The sequence below is a fragment of the Pelophylax lessonae genome (genome assembly GCF_965119305.1).
Source record: "Pelophylax lessonae genome assembly, chromosome: 3".
Classification (NCBI taxonomy): domain Eukaryota; kingdom Metazoa; phylum Chordata; class Amphibia; order Anura; family Ranidae; genus Pelophylax; species Pelophylax lessonae.
This window is the reverse complement of record NC_138770.1, coordinates 299594735-299614400: the sequence shown is the minus strand read 5'-3', so window position 1 is coordinate 299614400 and position 19666 is coordinate 299594735. Positions and strand designations below refer to the sequence as shown.

Here is a 19666-nt window from a genome sequence, read left to right as displayed (position 1 = left end):
TTATTTGCTCTGACATAAACTTCAAGATGTTTTTTTTTTCTCCGTAAAATTTGTTTTTTTACTGCCATACCTAACCATATAGCATAAACACTACCAACTTGTGTACTAGTACTTTATATTTTAATATTATGAGAAACCCGGTGCTATGGAGAGGCATGACTTTGTTTTCTTTGGGCACTTTCTCCTTCACAAATTATAGCTAACGCATTTCTAATTGCTTCATTACTTACACCTAAGTGATAATGGTGTAGATTGCACACCACAGTGTCATATCTTTTAAAATAATCAATATTAATAGTCAAGCTATGCTCATTAGTATGCAAGAATTAACCAATGACATTTATTACCATGCTTAGTTTTGACAATCTCATATAAAGAGCGGGAAGTTTTCGTGTGTGTGTGCGTGTGTGTTTAGATTGATAAACAGAAAGGAACAATCTGGTGCAGTGCAGCAAAATAGATTTTCTGTGTTTAAAATTACAATACACCAAGTAAGGACGATCAAAACTTTTATTCACGTTTACAGTTTGGCTAACAGCTAACTGTTTAAGTTTATTAATATCTTCTTACAGTTTATACTAAAATGTATTAATTATTTAATGCACAAATAAAATTCTCACCAACATTTCTGATATAATGCATGAAGGAGTATAAATGCTGAGATGATGTAATTACAAGTATAGAAATCATTTCTAAACCCTTTCCTAGTCTAAAGTGCAAGTGGGCCTTTTTCATAAAGGCAAAAGCTATGTGCAATGTGCAGAAACACAGAAGCCAAAATTTCTTGGCTGGCTAAAATCGAAGTTCTCTATCTGATGCTTGACTGAACAATCATTATTTAGATGATTTAAATGAGATGCCCAAAAAGTAAGGTCTGGTTGAGTAAAGTGAGGCAGTCAGTGAGCATTTAGCTGTTTCTCAATTAATTTGATATCCAAAATTAAATATCTGATATTAGCATTTTTTTACGCTCAACTTCCTGGGCCAACCTTTGCCTTTACTAACCCAGTTCCATTGAAAAAGATAAAAAAAAAAATCTGCGACCCTAGGGAAGGTGGAGACATGGGCTGACATCTCATCAAAGGTACGAGTCTTCTCATCCAGCTTCATTATTCCCTGCTTAGTGAACTTCTCCTTAGCTTCAGAAAGGTAATAAACTAGTTGTAGTCATAATTCCAGCTGGCCTTTATTTGTTGAAAACAGTTCTTCATAGGAAGGAGGGGCTCCAGACTCTAGCCCCCCAAGATTTACAGCACAAAATGTGGTCTCTGAAGTTTCATGTGAAGTCCATGCCTTAAAATTAGAATGCTGTGAAATTTCTTTTCCTACAAAAAAAAAAAAAAAGCTGCTTTTATTTTACTTTTAAACACATGATATGTAAAAGAATGTGTGCACCACCTACTGTACGTCAAGTGTAGTATTCATGGACTTTAACTGTGTTCTCATTAAATGTACTAGTTAATGCAATAATATACTCACTGCTGTAGTAAATATCATTTAAATATTTTCTTTGTCTCCAAAGCTTTTGTATAAAGATGTCTACCACCTTATAATACATTTGTTGGACACTTAAGGTCAATGTACAACTGTTGTTCATTATTACCCTGTAAGCAATCCAAGCCGCTTAATGTGACAACAGTAACCATGTTTCTGGAGAGTCTTCTTCTCTTTGTCTGACACTGGAGGCAACAGTCCACCAAACAACGGACCAACACAATCAGAAGCACAATCAGGAATACCCTGCAACATATACCACATACATATGAAACATACAAATATATGGACCATAAATCAGTTGTATGACTATATATGGATAACTTTCAAAGGCTTTCAAAAGTATTTAAAAAAGTAAAAGTAAAAAAAAGATATTTAAAACATTGGGCTTCAGAGGTATAACTAAATCAAATCGTTTGCAGTTTAATAATTCATTTTTGATGTTTTTCAGTGCTATAAAATTGTGACAATTGTATTATGAACACATCCAGAAATAAAAGGTTTGTCCTGGATAATCTTCACTTTTATAGATTTAGTTTTACTGTAGCCTGCAGTAAAATGACTTTATTGAACTAATTCGGTAAGCCAAATAAAAAAAGTGTAAATGCTAATAACCTAAAGCAGTGATGGCGAACCTTGGCACCCCAGATGTTTTGTAACTACATTTCCCATAATGCTCATGCACTCTGCAGTGTAGCTGAGCATCATGGGGAAATATAGTTCTAAAACATCTGGAGTGCCAAGGTTCGCCATCACTGACCTAAAGCAACCTAACCCTATAGCCTCTAATCAGAATGTTCCTTTCATTTCATTATTGCAAAATAAAATCAGATAATTTTGGTAAATATAACTACTGTTAAACTGCATACATCGTTACCATTCTGTTTTGCTGTGCTATGTGGAAGCAGAGTTACTAGACCAGCCATTCTCAACCAGGGTTCCATGGAATCCTTGGGTTCCTTCAGGAGTTACTAGGGATTCCTTGAGCTGTGACTTACCTCCCATCTCCTATGGTGCCTGAATAGTTCCATGCCAACACTACTTGACAGAGTCAGCAGCATGGCATCATTTTTTTTTCTTAGCCATCTGTTGGGCTGGGTTCACACTATTGCAAATTGGATGCAGGTTTCACATGTCTGGAGATTGTGACCGGCTCTTTATGGTGCCGGTTCACATTTCTCCGGAGCAGCTCTGGTACAAATTGCACAGGAGTCCTGTGTGTCTTCTGGTCTGTTTCAGGTTCGAATTCAGCCAAAAATTCTGATTGAAATCGGACCTGAAATGGTTAACAGGGACGCTCTGGACCCTTGATGCAAGCCGCTTCGTGCTGCAGTTTGAACCCAGCCTAAGGGTGGCATGCTGACCAACACTGAAAGGAGGCCATTCTTCCCGCTGATTACCAATTTAAGGGGCATTTTTCCACTGACCCCAAATAAATTTGTATTTTGCAGGAATTCCCTGAGGCCTGAAAATAAAGGTCATGGCTCTTCTGTGGTAAAGAGGTTGAGAAAGGCTGCCCTAGGCTGTGCTATATCTGCAAAGAAATGTTTGTACTCTCCACAGACATATGAAAGATATGACTCAGCTTGAAGACCCCTGAGAAATGTATTCAAGAATGCTGTACAGATCTTGGTGGAATAATCAGTTAGGTCAGTCATATAACAATAGGTAAGTCCTCAGAGGAAGAGCCAAGACAGGTAGCTAATCAGCCATTTTCCTAAGGAATTCAAAGAATGGGCTAATAAACCAGTTATATTTCAAAAGTACGGAAGTGAGAGGGAATCAATGTTTTAAAATAACTATACGTCAGTAAAATGTCAGATGATAAAAAGTAATGACAGCAAAAACTAATTGTGGGCTCCAGCATTGTAACATTTAGAGCCAGAATATAGAACAATTATTACTGAATGTAACTCCTGGGCTGATTGATTTGTGTATAGCTGTCACTTATTAAGCTGCTGGACACAATGATATCACGGTCACTTTGAAGATTAAAATATTCAGATAGCACACATAAAAGTATTTAATTTGTCTGGTAAAATTCCATGTTAGTTTACATGAAATTGTATGTCTAAGTATAACTCTTAGAATGTGGAAAGAAACACATATCATCTCAAATTCATTTAATTACATTTTAAATTGGTTCCCTTGGCCAATGGGTTACCTAGGGTAATCAATACCAATACCGGGATAAGTGTAATTTTTTCCAAAATCCAGTAAAATAGGAAAAAATTGTGTCAGCGCTTAATGGTATATATAGCTGCTAGCAATTAGTTCAGATATACAAAACACTATAGTAATAGTAACAAAGAAAAAATGCAGCGTTCAACGCAACATAAAGTAACTCAAAATGCCTGAAGTGCAATAATAGTGAGTGCAAATTTGAAAATATTCAAAAAGTCAGACATATAGAAAGTTCAAAATAAATCTTGTGAAAAAGTATCAGGTAATGTATATTAGGTGATCTCCCTCCTTTAGTGTTTCAATCACCCAATGCCATCTCCACCAATGCCAGAAAAACGCACCCACCAGATTTAGTTGCTGTCTAAATATTAAAACAGCAAAAATCGCATATGGCAAGATCCAGGTCATCAGAGGTTCGTAGTCATCACTAACTCCCACTTTCCACCTCTTTCCAAATCCAAGGACCTTCTTTTGGAATGTATCAGGGTATATGGATTATGATCAATTTTGGACTCACTGGTATTGCACTTCAGGTGTTTTGAGCTCTTTTATGTTGTGTTGTGTCGTTACAAATATTTTCACAAAATTACGAAATTCTCTGTGTGTGAAATGTCCCTGAAGTGGCGTGTCACGGCTATAGGGGATCCTTCGTGTCACCAGATGAATGTAGGCTATAAAGCAGGCTCAGGTGCTGAATCAATTGCCTAATGTTCAGGGTTGCCAACCATTTGTATTTCCATGAACAGATTTAAAGAAAAGGAAACTTATTTCTCCCGTCTGTAAAAGTCTGTGAAAATACAGAGGCTGTCAGTGCAAAATTGCATCCTCTCCAAGTGACCAAATGTGTCCAGGCATGAAGAAGACAGATGCTGCATGATCTGCTCTGCCTCCTGTCCTATCATCTGTGTCCACTCAGCCCTATACTAAATCCCCAGCATGCAATGGGATAGCACTGTACCTGTGAAAGAGGTTCTGTGGGAGCTGGGAGGAAGATTTGAAACAGTGGGCACAGCTGATCCTGGCTGCTAGCTGCTGCAGTCTGAGCCTTATGGGGACCAGGATGGGAGGGGCATAATTGGTGAGTGAGTGTTTTGTACACTGGGCACTCCCCGCTCTCTATTCTTCCCTTCCCCAGCCCACCCATTTCCTCTCTTTCTCCCCCCACCTCCCCTCTTTCTCTCCCGTCTCTCTCCTTTCTCTCCTCGCCCACCCTCTCTATTTCTCATTCCTCTCTCTCCTCTCCTCCCCATCCTTTCTCTCTCTCTCCTTCACCCCTCCCCTCTTACTCTCACTCCCCTCTGCACTCCCCCCCCCCCCCACACACACTCTCTTTCTTGCCCCATTATTTTTTTTTCTCCCTTAGCCCCCTCTCTCTCTCACCCTCCATTCTCTCCCCTACCACTCTATCTCTCTCCCTTACCCCTTTTCTCTCTCTCTCTCACACCCCCTCTCCTTTCACTCTCTCCCTCCCCTCTCTTTCTCTCCCAATCCTCTCTCTTCTCTCTCCTCTTATTTTCTCACTTAATTTATCCCCCCCCCTCTCTCCCCTTTCTCCCTCCCCCTCCTCTCTCTCCCACCTTCTCTCTCTATCTCTCCCACCCCCACCCCCCCCTTTATCATCCTGGCTTCTGCACTCTACCCACTGTGTTGTATGTTTCTTGCTCCTTACCCCTGCACGCTGTACATATTGTATGTTACATAGTGCTGACCAATATGTTCATTGTTTCAACTGTTGCTTGTTTTATTGTTCTTCTGTAGGATAGTCTCAGTCAGACAAAGTGATATTTTTTGGATGCAGAAAAGCATACAGTATATAATATAATTTATTTTTTCTTTTTCTTTGACCTGAGGTTTTTATGTATCCGTGAGAATGACAAAAACATTAAGGGTGCAAGGACTGTGGCATTTGTGTGCAATTTATACAGTGACTAGTTTGATGTCTTGTTTATTTATTCGTCTTTAAGGCTCTCCGAATGTTAGGCTCAACCTGACCATGACCACCATTTCCCACAGCGTGCTATACTAATACTATGTGCACTGCAGAACTTGTTTTCCTTCTCCATTCCAAGGTTCCCCAGGTCTTTCATAATCCTAGTCATGCTTGCATTTTGTCACGCTATTTTTGCTTTTTAACCACTTAAAAGGATAGTTTACTTTTTTTTTTTTTTAATCTTTTTATTGGTTTGTTTAAAACACAAACAACGAGAAAAAAAAAAAAAAAAAACCAACACGAACAGTTACAGGTGCATATGGTTCACCATACAGCGGATGCCTAAATATATAAATGAGAAGTGTCACCCACGCAGGGGTCGAATCAGGAAGCATCCCAATACATGGCAGAGTAATAAATGGATACCTGTGTCAGTATATGAGCCAGGGGGCTCTGATCAATGCCCAGGGGGTCCCCGGGACAGAACAGGAAACTTACAACTCAGAAAGGCCGCACTCACACAAGGCATTGGGGAGACGGCCACAAGGACTTTTCCAATCACTCATCGCAGTGGAGGAGTCGGATAGCCATTTAGCCCAAACCCTATCATGTTTTTTAGGGCAGCCCCTATGAGCGTAAGTATCCTGATAAAGAGGTATCACCAATTTTTTCCAGTGCAACACAGTGTTGGCCCACTGCTTCCAATGAAGTACTATTGTCTTTCAAGCATAAAACAATAGCAGGCCCAGAAGAGTGCGTTCAGCCACCCTTGGCACCAGGTCATCCAACAACCAGTGGCGGCCGGTCTATAGGGGGCGCAGGTGCGCCGCCCCCCCCCCCCCCCCAATCTGTGGCCCAATAAAAAAAAAAGAAGGAAAAAAAATAAAATACAATTTTCAGCCCACTAGGGGCGCCGGACTAACTGGTGGCTATGGGGGGGGGGTGAGGTTTTGCACCCCACTTGTGTGCAGCAGAGTCGCCGATTGGCGGCCTTCTGGGGGTCATCGGGGCGCAGAGCAATGCGCCCCCGACACTCCCCACTTTGCTGATGTCCTGGCTGTGATTGGTCCAGTCTCCAGCCTGGACCAATCACAGGAGGACATCCCGGGGGCGTGGCTAGCCGTCTGAGCAGATGGAAGCCTGAAACCGCAGCTCCGGTCCGGACCGTGACATCTAACAGCAGCTCTGCTCTAACCGAGTCCGACGGCACCGAAGGCACAAGTGTCCCTCCCTACACCGACCCAGGAGACCCACACTGCCCTCCGGGATAATGTCCAGGCGCAGGAAGCTCCACAAAGGGCCCCAGAAGCTCACCAGCTTCTTCCCCTTCAGACTCGAGCCTAGGGCAAGATGGCGCTGACGGCTCCCTCACACAGATAGATCGGCTCCTTTCCTCACAAGCAGGATGTCTTCAGTCAGCAGCAGCAGCACTCCTCCTTCAGCTGGATGGTGACTCCTCCTTTCCCCCTGCTACACCTACCACAGCCAGCCCAGCCCTGCTAAATCTAAACCCCGCAGAGAGGACACAGACCTCGGTCAGCATATTAACCTCCTCACTGCCACCTCAAACTCAACCTCCCCACATCCTTCAACACTTGACTCATTCCCTGCCACAGACCAGCCGCTATCTGAAATCACCATGTATGCTGGTCACTACATTGAAGGGGCATGTATGCTGGTCAGTGGCCACTGTGCATTGAATGGGGACATGCTGGACACTCTGCATTGGGGACATGTACACTGGTCACTGTCTGCATTGGAGGCACGCACGCTGATCTCTGCATTGGGGACATGTATCACTGCATTGGAGGCACGCACGCTGATCTCTGCATTGGGGACATGTATCGCTACATTGGAGGCACGCACGCTGATCTCTGCATTGGGGACATGTATCACTGCATTGGAGGCATGCACGCTGATCTCTGCATTGGGGACATGTATCACTGCATTGGAGGCACGCATGCTGATCTCTGCATTGGGGACATGTATCACTGCATTGGAGGCATGCACGCTGATCTCTGCATTGGGGACATGTATACTGGTCACTGCATTAGGGGCATGTATACTGGTCACTGTATTGGGGGCATGTACGCTGATCTCTGCATTGGGGGCAATGAACTGGTCACAACATTGGGGGCACGCACGCACGCTGATCTCTGCATTGGGGGCATCATGTATGCTGGTCACTGCGTTGAAATGGGGTCTGTACTGTGGGATTAGTGCTAGGGGGCCTGTACTGTGGGGTTTGTGCTAGGGGGTCTGTACTGTGGGGTTTGTGCTAGGGGGTCTGTACTGTGGGGTTTGTGCTAGGGGGTCTGTGCTGTTGGATTAGTGCTAGGGGGGTCTGTACTGTAGGGTTTGTGCTAGGGGGCCTGTACTGTGGGGTTTGTGCTAGGGGGGCTGTACTGTGGGGTTTGTGCTTGGGGGTCTGTACTGTGGTATTAGTGCTAGGGGCCTGTACTGTGGGGTTTGCGCTAGGGGGCCTGTACTGTGGGGTTTGTGCTAGGGGGCCTGCACTGTGGAGTTTGTGCTAGGGGGTCTGTACTGTGGGGTTTGTGCTAAGGGGCCTGTACTGTGGAGTTTTTGCTAGGGGGTCTGTACTGTGGGGTTTGTGCTAGGGGGCCTGTACTCTGGGGTTAGTGCTAGGGGGTCTGTACTGTGGGGTTTGTGCTAGGGTGTCTGTACTGTGGGATTAGTGCTAGGGGGCCTGTACTGTGGGGTTTGTGCTAGGGGGTCTGTACTGTGAGGTTTGTGCTAGGGGGTCTGTGCTGTTGGATTAGTGCTAGGGTGTCTGTACTGTGGGGTTTGTGCTAGGGGGCCTGTACTGTGGAGTTTGTGCTAGGGGGCCTGTACTGTGGGGTTTGTGCTAGGGGGTTTGCGCTTGAGGGGTTTGTGTGGGGTTTGTGCTAGGGGGTCTGTATTGTGGGGTTTGTGCCACTCTCAGTCAGTGTATCCCATAATAGGGTGTCTCTCACAGTATATCCCATAATAGGGCCCCTGCTCCCTATTATGGGATATACTAGTACTGATGGACCCCTTAATATGTGATATATTGGGAGAATTTGTTCACGCAAGCAAAATACAGGGGGCAAAATGGGTGGAGTCTATAAGGGGTGTGGCTTCTGAGAAATGGGATGGGTCAAAATGGAAGGGCGGGGTCTTGCGCCCCCCCCATCCTAAAACTTCACCAGCCGCCACTGCCAACAGCCCCAGAAGACACAACCTGGGGGATGGATCGACTGCAACCTGTGACACCTCAGTAATCACCCGGAGCACTGACGACCAGAACACGGAGAGATGTGGACAGGACCAGAAGATGTGTAGGAAATTGGCTCCCGACCACAGCTCCAGCACTTCGGGGAGAGAGAAGCATGAATCTTATAAAGACGATACTGGGTGAGGTAAGCATGGTGAGCTATCTTATACTGGATGAGTCTATCCTTGAGGGAAACAAGGATTTTAAAGGGAAGCTCCCACATATTTATCCAATTCTTCGAGTCCAAATCCGGAACATCCCGGACCCAGCGAGCACGCAGGCCAGAGAGCTCCGGAGAGGAGACCCGAAGGAGATGCGCATATAACACAGAAACAGCCCGCTCCGAACAGTCATAGAGCAGGACCCGTTCCAGATCCGGCTGTACCACCTGTGATCCCCCAGGGGAACTCAGACCTGAAGGCATGAGAGAACTGGAGATACCGAAACACATGGGTAGAGGGGACGTTGCAATTGGTGACAAAGTGCTCAAAGGAGGGACAGGAGAGATCTGTTGTTACATCAGAGATCTTTTTTACACTATACTTGGTCCAAGTCACAGGATCAGTGTGTCAAGGTGGGGTTATTCCACAAGGGTGTATTAGGGGAGATCGTGGTGCTCGGTTATTCCTCAAGCTGTAGGCCAAGTTTCCAAGCTCGGAGTACTGTTTGCATGGAGGTGGTCAATGCGTATGAAGCCCTAGGGCCCCGGAAAAGTAAGTGGGATAGCACTTCCACAGACCCGAGCACCGCAGCCTCCAACACCACCATGGAATTGGAGGTATCAGGTGCAAGCCACCAAACCGCAGCAACCAATTGAGATGCGAGAAAGTATTTGTGGCAATCTGGGAATGCTAGCCCCCCCCTGTGAAAGGGGGCGCATAAGGGTGGAAAATTTGTACCAAGGGGGATGCGGGCCCCACAAAAAGGAGGAGAACAATTTATTTAGAGCGGGAAAAAAATGTTTGCGGTATCCATTGGGGTGAGTTACGGAGCAGATACGTAAGTTTAGGTAACACTTTCATCTTAATGAGGTAAATACGACCCAAAAGAGAGAGTGGTAGGTTCTCCCATGCCTTTAGCCGAGCCCGGATCTGCGTGACCACCGGGTCTAGATTCAGCGAAATAAAGTCTGAGGCCTCCCCGGAGACACAAACCCCCAGGTACACAAAGCTGTCGGCCCACTGTAGCGAGACATCTGACAAGGCTGCTTGCCTGGCCCCCCAGTCGATCGCCAACAGTTGTGACTTAGTCCAGTTAACCCTCAGGCCCGTCACCCACGAGAAGGCCTCTAGGACTTGCAGGGCACCCCTAAGAGAGGAGTCAGCATCATTCAGAAATAGTAGGAGATCATCTGCATACAGGGCTACCCTCTCCTCCAGCCAGGCCACCCGCAACCCCTTAATGAGCGGGGAGACGCGAATCGCCTCCGCCACCGGTTCCATGGTGATGGCGAAGAGGGCTGGGGAGAGAGGGCAGCCCTGCCGCGTACCTCGAGACAACGCAAACCAGAGCGACAATCTCCCACCGAGAGGGACAGCGGCCACTGGTGACCTGTATATCATCTGCAACCACATGATAAAGAGCAGGGGAAAGACCATTCTCCAGAGGGTCTCCCACAGGAAGGGCCATTCAACTGAATCAAACGCCTTCTCAATATCAAGAGAGGCGACGACCCTAGTGCCCACGTTACTGTGTTGGGCCTGCAAATTTGTATACAGCCTGCGAAGATTAACGTCCGTAGACCTATGAGCCATGAAACCAGTTTGGTCTCGGTCAATCACAGAGGGGAGTAAGGGCTGGAGTCTGGAGGCAAGAAGCTTGGTGAGGATTTTAAGGTCATTGTTGAGAAGTGCTATATGTCTGTAGGAGGTGCATAGTTTTGGATCCTTACGGGATTTATGGATAAGGATAATGTGGGCTTCCACCATTGAAGGGGGAAGGGTGCCATCCTCAAGGCATTGAGTGTAGAGGGAGGCCAGCAGGGGGGCCAGGAGACCAGTAAGGGCCTTATAGAATTCCATAGGCAGGCCGTCTGGACCCGGAGCCTTACCCCCCAGGTATAGAGGCGATCACAGCAGAAACCTCCTCTGTAGTGATTTTGTGGACCAACCAGTCCCAGAGCTACCGGGTCCAGGAGGGAGTGCAAATCATCAGGGCAGAGGTCAGGGGGAACAGTAGTAGTATAGAGGCCACCATAATAATCCCGGAAGGTCTCCAGTATCGCCTCAGGGGAGGTTATGGCCCCCCCAGAGGGAGAGGTGAGCTCCGGAACCAGGGTCAGGGGTGCATCATGTTGTGACAGGAGAGCTAGAAGTCTGCCATTTTTGTCGCCCTGTTAAAAAAAATGTTGTCTCATCTGGTATAAGCACAGTCGTGTAACCTCAGATATGTGCAAGTGTAGATCCCGTTTGGCCGCCTGAAGCCCCTCAAAATTAGAAGTAGAGGGGTCAAGCGCATTGGAGACCGAGACACGGAGCTTGCTGGGGTAGAGAAGGCTGTACTTGATCCCTGAGCCGCTTGCGGATCTCTGTGAACTGACGGCACTTCCGCTGAACCTGTGGCGAATAGTCGGGGAAGAGCATGATCTTAGCATTCTCATAGCGGAGATCTTGCTTCGTCCGGGCCATCACCAGGATGCGGTCCCGGTCCCTGTAGTTGAGAAGACAGAGCAAGAAAGGCCGGGGAGGCGCCCCAGGGATCAGAGGGGCTTGGGGAACCCGATGGGCTTGTTCCACCACGAATGTAGGAGGCATTACCAGGAAGTCCAGCAATCCAGTCAGGAAGGTTTTCGCAAATTCGGCGGGTCTCCACATGCTCCGGCAGTCCCAGGATGCAGATGTTGTTACGCGGTTTTTGGTATCAAGCGCCTTGTCTTGGAGCGCTTTAACCTGCACCTGGAGGGCATGAAGCTCCCTGGAATCCACGCTGGTGGAATCCTCCAGTCAGGAAATACGGTCCTCCGCCTCCGAAACCCACGACCTAAATTTGTCCAGATCGTGCCTAATAAGGCTGATATCCATGGCCAGATAGTCAATTTTTACAGTTAGGGTGTCTCTGCAGGCCTTAATCGCTGCCAGCATGTCAGATTGAGATGGATCCTGACGACCCGCTCGGGCCCGCATCCATCTGGGTGCCTGCATACATGGTATGCTGACAAGGCCTCGTGTCCAAGATGGCTGCTGGTGTACCCGAAGGATGGAGAGAGGCGGCGGAGGAATTGGAGGAGCAGAACTTTCCGGGTGACAGCGGGAGAGCCCGCTGAGTGACGCCGTCTTCTTAGGACCCAGGGTGATGCAAAAGGGGGTGCCAGAGGAGGAAAGGGAAGCCCAGATAACAACTAGGATTAAGTCAGGATCGGAGCTCAAGCACTACACATCTTCTCAGCTTCACATCCCAGCCACGCCCAAGGATAGTTAACCTTTACAAAAACCTGCCTATGCAGGTAAAAGGATGTTTGTAGATTTTACTGCGGCAGGTAGCCCCTCCTGCGTGAACCGACGTAGTTCTACGTCGGTCGCGCGCCTGCAGCTAAGGGGCGAGCGCACGCCGCCTACGGCACACTCCCGCCCCCACTCGTCAGCAGGGACTCCGATGCATGGGGCAGGCAGCTCGGATTGCCGCCTGCCACCCACGATTGCTCCCTGCCGAGAGAGAAGAAAGGTCAGCTGTTGTAAACACAGCTGACTGTACTTTTCTGTGGAATGATCACAGAGCGCCTGTGATCCTTCTATCTTTCTGGCACATAGCTCCGTTGGAAATTATGAAGAATCATTTGATACACTTTCCAAATTTAAGTGCAGATACTTCATTATGAGGAAAAATCGGTATTATGACATGACCATGCCAAAGAATGGAGTGGCGAATAATGAATTGGTTGCCAATACCACTTCTGCAGGGGTTTCCCCACCACTCTCTGAAGCATAATTAGGCCCAGAAATTTCCAAAGGTCATCTTTGGTCACTGGTTCCCACTTTCTGCATCTTGCAAACCTCCGATGCATAGCGAATTGTTGGTCTTTGTACCGATTGGTCTCGGTAACAATTTTTTCAATAACCTCATCGGTCCAAAATAATTGGAGGTACGCCAAGGGGTTGTCATGGGGGTACTGCCTGATCTGTACCACAGTCAATAGGGCACCAAGTCCGCACATCGCTGAGTCACAGAATCGTCGCTGTCGTTGTCACTTTCCGTACCTGATGACAAATTTTCCCAAGAATCGCTATCGCTCAGCTCTTCAAGTAACTCAGTTTCGCTGTTGCTGTTTTCCAGTTCATCTAAAAGCGCCTTTGTACAAAAAGAACGCTTTTTGAAAGCCATGGTCGTTCTAAATTTTCCAGGCACAAAAAACTGGAAAAGCACAGGCAGGGCAATGGAAAAGTCAGCAGGTGAAATTCTGAGGTAAATTACTTGATACAGTGTAATCCGTTAGGATAATAACTTTGTATCAAGTTATTTATTTTATTTACTTTTTGAATTTGCTGCCGGTTCCACCCCCCTGCTTCGCAACGCTCACAGGAAAGGGAACCGGAAGATAGGTGCTGGCATAAAACACAGAGCGGGGAGAGAGTGTGAGGATGGCTGCAGGATGGCTGGGGAGGACAACGGGGGATCTCCACACTTGGGAATACCGCTAGGGAGGTTAAGGACCCAGCCTTTGTCTGACATTCATTGTTTACAAGTAAAAATTAGTATTTTTTTCCTAGAAAATGACTTAGAACGCCCAAACCTTCTATATTTTTTTTAGCAGAGATCCTAGAGAATAAAATGGAAGTCATTACAATTTTTTCTGTCATGCGGGTTTTTCGCATTGGTTTTTCAAAAGCAATTTTTTTGGGGAAAAATAAATTTTATTGAATTAAAAAACATAATATATATCAAAATTTTCTTTGTATAATATGAAAGATGATGTTACACCAAGTACTTGCTTTAAAATTGTACAGGCTCATGGAATGGCATTCAATTACGGTACCTAAAAATCTCCATAGGCAAAATTTCACATGTTTACATGGCCCAAGAACTGGACATGAACTCATGACGTCGCTCCGGTCCTCCAAGGGCATAGAGACGAGCGGTGGCCATCTTGTCATCAGTTATCTCTATAGTAAGACACTGCCAGCATCGGATGGTTCCTGGACTCAGCGATTGGTAACGTAAAGCCGGTAACCACCTGGAAGCGGCGGGGAGGGGGATTACCTCCCCCGCTGCTTCTAAAAGTGATCCTGCAGTAAATCCACGACAGGAACCACTTTTAGCTGAAGGCCCACCGCCTAAGGGAAAAGAAAATGGTTTATGGTAAAATGCAGTTGCTGCAGCCCTAACCCCAGTATTTAACGTCAAAGTAATGACAAATTTCCCAGTAAGGTGGTGGGCAAGTGGTTAATTGTAAATAAACTGGAAATGTAATGGGGTGTCTCAAAAACAGTTTCCATTCTACAAACAATATATAATATAGTATTGAAATGATTTATGTGACAGCGCAACACATTTCTAGTTTATTTGTTTTAGGATATTTTTTCGTATTTTGAATATTGCTGAGTGCAGCTGTCTGTTTTGGATATTTAAGGACTTGCTTTGGGGGGGCACCCCAATGCACCCTCCCCATGTTGAGGGCAAGTGGCCTGGTATGGTTCAGGAGGGGGGGGGCTTTTCATGTTTTTTTATCTGTATTGCGGGGAGCAGACAATACATTACAGCCGCGAGCAAGTTTAAATGAAATGTTTTCCTTAAGAAATGTCAGTATTGCTGCAGCAGGCTACATACATCGCACAAATGTAAAAACGATCATTTAAAAAAAAAAAAATTGCATTGTTACATGTCGCCCAGGGCAGTACTCAGACCCCCATACACTTTTTTTGGGCAATAACTTGCATTTAAGCCTTTAAAATTAGGACTTTACATTTTTCATGTTCGAGTCCCATAGACTTCAATGGAGTTCGCATGTTCTAACTAACTTTTCCCCTGTTCACGGTGAGAACCGAACTGGGGGGGTGTTTGGCTAATTACTACACCAAAGTAGTGCAGGCACCTTTTTAGAATTGCTAGGTCGCACCAATCTGAACGGGTGCCATTAAAAAGAATGGGCTGCCATGTCCAAAGTGTGAATAGAGCCTTAGGCCCGTACACACGCTACGAATTTCCGCCGTCCGGTCGTCCGTCTTTTGTCCACAGTGCGTGTCCGTTGGTTGGAATGTGCTCTAGACTGCACATGAATTTTGTCGTCTGACAGAATTCTACTACAGAAGTGATGTCATGTGTTGGATTGCTTTCTATGTGTTCTTTCATCTCTGAGCATGCCTAGTCTTGCTCATAAGATTTTTCCCCGTCTAAATCTGTACTAATGGGACGAAAATCGGACGTGTGTTGATGGAGGACAAAAATTTTAATGCCTGCACATCAGGATTTTGTCAGCCGAAAAGTTGGAGTCGGCTGTCGAAAGCACCATACTAACAATGCGAAAATCGGCAGATCGGTCGTCGGACGAAATTTCCCTTTCAAATTTCTTATCGTGTGTACAGGGCTTAAGTCTTCATGCCTGATTTATAGCAGCATTATACAACTCACATTGCAAGCCAGACTTGACAGATGAAGTCCAATCTTTATCAGTATTATTAAGCACACATTTAACTTTGCTCGTTCTCCTGGTGCTGGCATACAATACACTGCAAACTTTTTTGGTACTGAATAGTATGCATCTCTACCTTTTCCTATTTAAACTCAGTAGGAAAATTTGATATCCATGAAGCATGACAATGTGGACTATATGTCAAAATCTTTCAGTAAAAATGGTGCTTACTGAATTGACGAGCATTGCATTCACCTGGTTTTCAGCTACAAATACGTAAATAATAGGCTGTTGATTTTTTTTGCAGTGCAGCAAAGCAGAAACAAAACACTCAGTCAACGGTGAGCATAAAGACTCAGGAAATGTGCTGACACCAGATTGCCTGTACAAAGCTGCATTACCGATATGAGTAATCTAATATTATGTGAGTCCAATCTAATTTCCAGAGAAGCCTATAATTTAGTTTTACCTCTGAATATTCATTTCTAGTCATGACAATACTGATGTTTTGGGGAATAAGTATTATTAGATATTTTGATGAGTGTGTCTCTGCTTTCTAGTGCTTTTTTCTCATAAAGGTTTATTTGTTGAAAATCACGTTGTCTAGTATGTGTTTTTTTATCACCCACAAAACATTATATTTCCCCACAATCTGGATAAGAATTAAAATGGATTAAATAATAATAATGATGTTAAAATAAAAAGCTATAATAATTAATACCAATATAGGTGCTAATCAAAAAATGCTCAAAAGTATCAGTTTCTTTTGTGCAACCAATCATTATAAAGTGACTTGTGCAATTCCACAATCTGGCATTAGATTAAGTGCAAAAAACATGTCCAAACTTATATCCACCACAGTGGATTGTGTGTTTTATTGCTGGATGAATAAATAAGCACTAAAAATGCACTCTATTCACTTACTGATTGAATATGAATTGTAAATTGTAGAGATTTAAGTTAGATATCCTAGTGATATCAATTAAAAAGTATTCTTTTGGTGTAGGACAACGCAGATATTATTATAAATTAAGTAAAATACATGTCAGTTGCTTCTAAGCTATATAATAAATAAAAATCCCAAGCTACTTATAGCCACATCAAAATAGTCAACTAGTCTATCAAAAAAGTGTCCCATAAAAGCATATTTTATCCAGAAAATATTTAAAAAAATGGTAAATTGTAGATCTAAGTCATGCACCTTATACATAGGGATCTTTCAGGCAAAAACTACATTTAGATTGTTCTGTCACATTAGATCATATTATGCAATTTAAAAATAATACTATTCCTTTACTTTCTGAAAACTAAAAGAAAATATATAGAAGGCTTTTGCAAAGTGCTAATGTAAGAAATCACATGCTTTTAGTACCACTTACTGTAAGTTGTTCTTCATTCTGCATTTTATATTCGATTATTTAGCCATTGGGGGCATTAGTATGATCATTATTTAACAGCAGAAAACCAATGGTGTCATGTTTTAAACAAAGGAAAGGTCAGCTTACCCATTCATCAAAGGTTTACAGCCCTAAACTATCTCAGCCAATAATTAATTCCCATTTAGATTATTAGACATCTAGTATACCATAATCACACGTCCTCCCTTCCATCCTGTGCCCAAATGCAGGATAGGAATGATACCTCCTCATGATTCTCGCAACACTCTCCAGGTATCCACTCTCCGCATATCTCTGATTACACCTCATCTTCCTGCAACACAATTGCTGGACCTATGGGATTCTTACTATTTTGACCTAAAATATCTCTTTTCTCTCTTCCTTATCAATGATATAGATAACTGAGATATTCAAATATAGCTGTGAGTGTTTATAAGCAAAGAGAACTTAAAAACTGTATAAAAGCCTCCATGATTAGAATTATATAATAAACAAGGTGACAGGACCCAGTATTTAAGTAAATAGCCTAATTTGAATATGTGTGTGTCAGGGTTGGTAAGAGTGGGGAGTATTTTCTATATTTCTTAGGGTGACCCCCGGTCACTATTACAGGAAAGTCAGTAAACGCTAAACTCCCCACTACCACACCATTGCTAGAAATACAACTATTAGAGGTGTTATATTTTTTCATCTATTTCATTTTTCTGAATACTTTGTAGGAAATAAAATGTTACAGGAAACACTCTTTTCTAACTCATTCTCATTTTCTGTAATTTTTTTCATCTTTCTGACACTTTAACCACTTAAGCCCCGGAAGATTTTACCCCCTTCCTGACCAGGGGGTATTTTGCGATTCGGCACTGCGTGACTTTAATGGACAATTGCGCGGTCGTGCGATGCTGTACCTAAACGAATTTGACGTCCTTTTTTTCCCCACAAACAGAGCTTTCTTTTGGTGGTATTTGATCACCTGTTCAATTTTTTGATCATGCGCTATAAACAAAAAAAGAGCGTCAATTTTGCAAAAATAACAATATTTTTCACATTTTTTTATATGAAATTCCCCCCCAAAAAAATGTAAAAATCAAAATTTTTTAACATTTTTGGGCCAATTTGTTTAATGCTACATATGTTTGGTAAAAAAAATCGCAAAAAGCGTATTTTGATTGGTTTGCGCAAAAGTTATCGCGTTTACTAACAAAGGGAAAGATTTTTGTCATTTTTGTTGTTTTTTTTTAACGCGTAATGGCGGCGATCTGCGATTGTTTTGCAGTACTGCGACATTGCGGCAGACAGATCAGACCCTTGACTGACATTTTTGACACTTTTGGGGTTACCAGTGGCATTACTGCAGTAATCAGTGCTATACATATGCACTGTTACTGCAAAATTACACTGGTAGTGAATGGGTTAACTTTATTTGAGAGGGTGGGGCTGTGTGTGTCCCGAGGGGCGTGATTCTAAATGTGATTGGCTGTCTGTTGAGCTGTAGAAACAGTGATCAACGGTTCTACATAGTAGAACCGTGTGATCACAGTTTCTACACAGGGGAGAATGACAGGCGGCTTGTTTACACAAGCTGCCTGACTTTCTCCCTCTGCAGCGGCGATCGCAGAGTGACCGGCGGACATCGGGTCCGCCGGTCACACGCGCGGGGGGCCCGTGACCACGCGGGAGCGGGAGCGCGCCTCCGGTGGCGCACGCTCGCTCCCTAGACCCTCACAGGCTAGCGACGTAGACCTACGTCGCTTTGCCTGTGAGGGGCTGACTGCCGACGTAGATAGTCGTGCGGCAGTCGGCAAGTGGTTAATGACTTGTGTAACACATTTTCTGAGGAAGCCAAAAAAAAAATCTATTGTGGTAATTTTATTCTGTTGTATTTATAAACATTCCATTAAAGAGCAATGCAGGAAGTATAACCATATATACATTCAAGGTAATTTCCATTTATCATTATGTACACTTACCAAATATACCACAGATGGATGGGCTGTTCAATATAATTGACACATCTAAAATTCAAGAAAAAGAGATAGTGAATTGTATGGGAAAGACTTAGAAATAATGACAAACAGCATATAAAACATCAAACTTACATGTCAGATACATCACAAACACTGGAGCAGGATGGCTGCAAAATATAAAATGATTTATATATAAATACCTGTAAAATACTGTACTGTAGATACTGTATCTATATACACAAGACATGCATAATCTCCTGTATATGCACACAGGTGTACAAAGCCTTTGAATCTATTGGGGGTTTATCTATATTGAATTGCATTAATATTATGATTCTGCTTTATCCTGGTTCTCCTCCTACCTATCAAATCGCTCCTCTTAACTTCATCTTTCTGTAGGGGTCCACTAATGCTCTGTTTTTGGACCCCTTCTCGTTTCTATCTACACCTCCTCCCTTGGTCACTTGATAACCTCCCATGGCTTCCAATACCATCTATACGCCAGTTACACCAAAATCTACTCCTCACCTCACTCCTTCAATTTCCTCTCACATTACTAACTGACATATCAGTATGGGTGTTGTACCACTTGACTAAATGAAATATCCATTAAACCGAGCTGATGATATCACTCTGACACACCGCATCTCTGATCTCTGACGTAGGCTCTTTACCTTGTGACCAGCTGTGTCCAATCGCAGCTGGTCACATAGTAAATAGGAAGAGCCATTGATCGGCTTTCCTCAGTTCGTGCCTGACAGGCACGAGTAGAGGAGAGCCGATCTGCTGCTCTCCTGACAGGGGGGGGGGTCTGCACTAGTAATCGGAGCATTGATTACCAGTGCAGACCCTTGGGGGGGGGTGCAACTAGAAATACCA

The 19666-nt window shown here is 44.2% G+C and overlaps 1 protein-coding gene across 1 annotated transcript in view; it reads right to left on the bottom strand.

The window, feature by feature from the left end:
- Nucleotides 1–1063: 1063 nt before the first annotated feature.
- Nucleotides 1064–19666, bottom strand: part of TMEM207 (transmembrane protein 207) — a 41124-nt gene continuing 22521 nt past the window's right edge. The window contains exons 2-5 of the mRNA XM_082248842.1: nt 18920–18954; nt 18791–18835; nt 1604–1740; nt 1064–1325 (exon numbers count right to left, since the gene is read on the bottom strand). Coding sequence (XP_082104968.1) covers nt 1168–1325; nt 1604–1740; nt 18791–18835; nt 18920–18954 — 375 coding nt within the window. The 3' untranslated portion in view covers nt 1064–1167. The remainder of the gene's footprint in view (nt 1326–1603; nt 1741–18790; nt 18836–18919; nt 18955–19666) is intronic.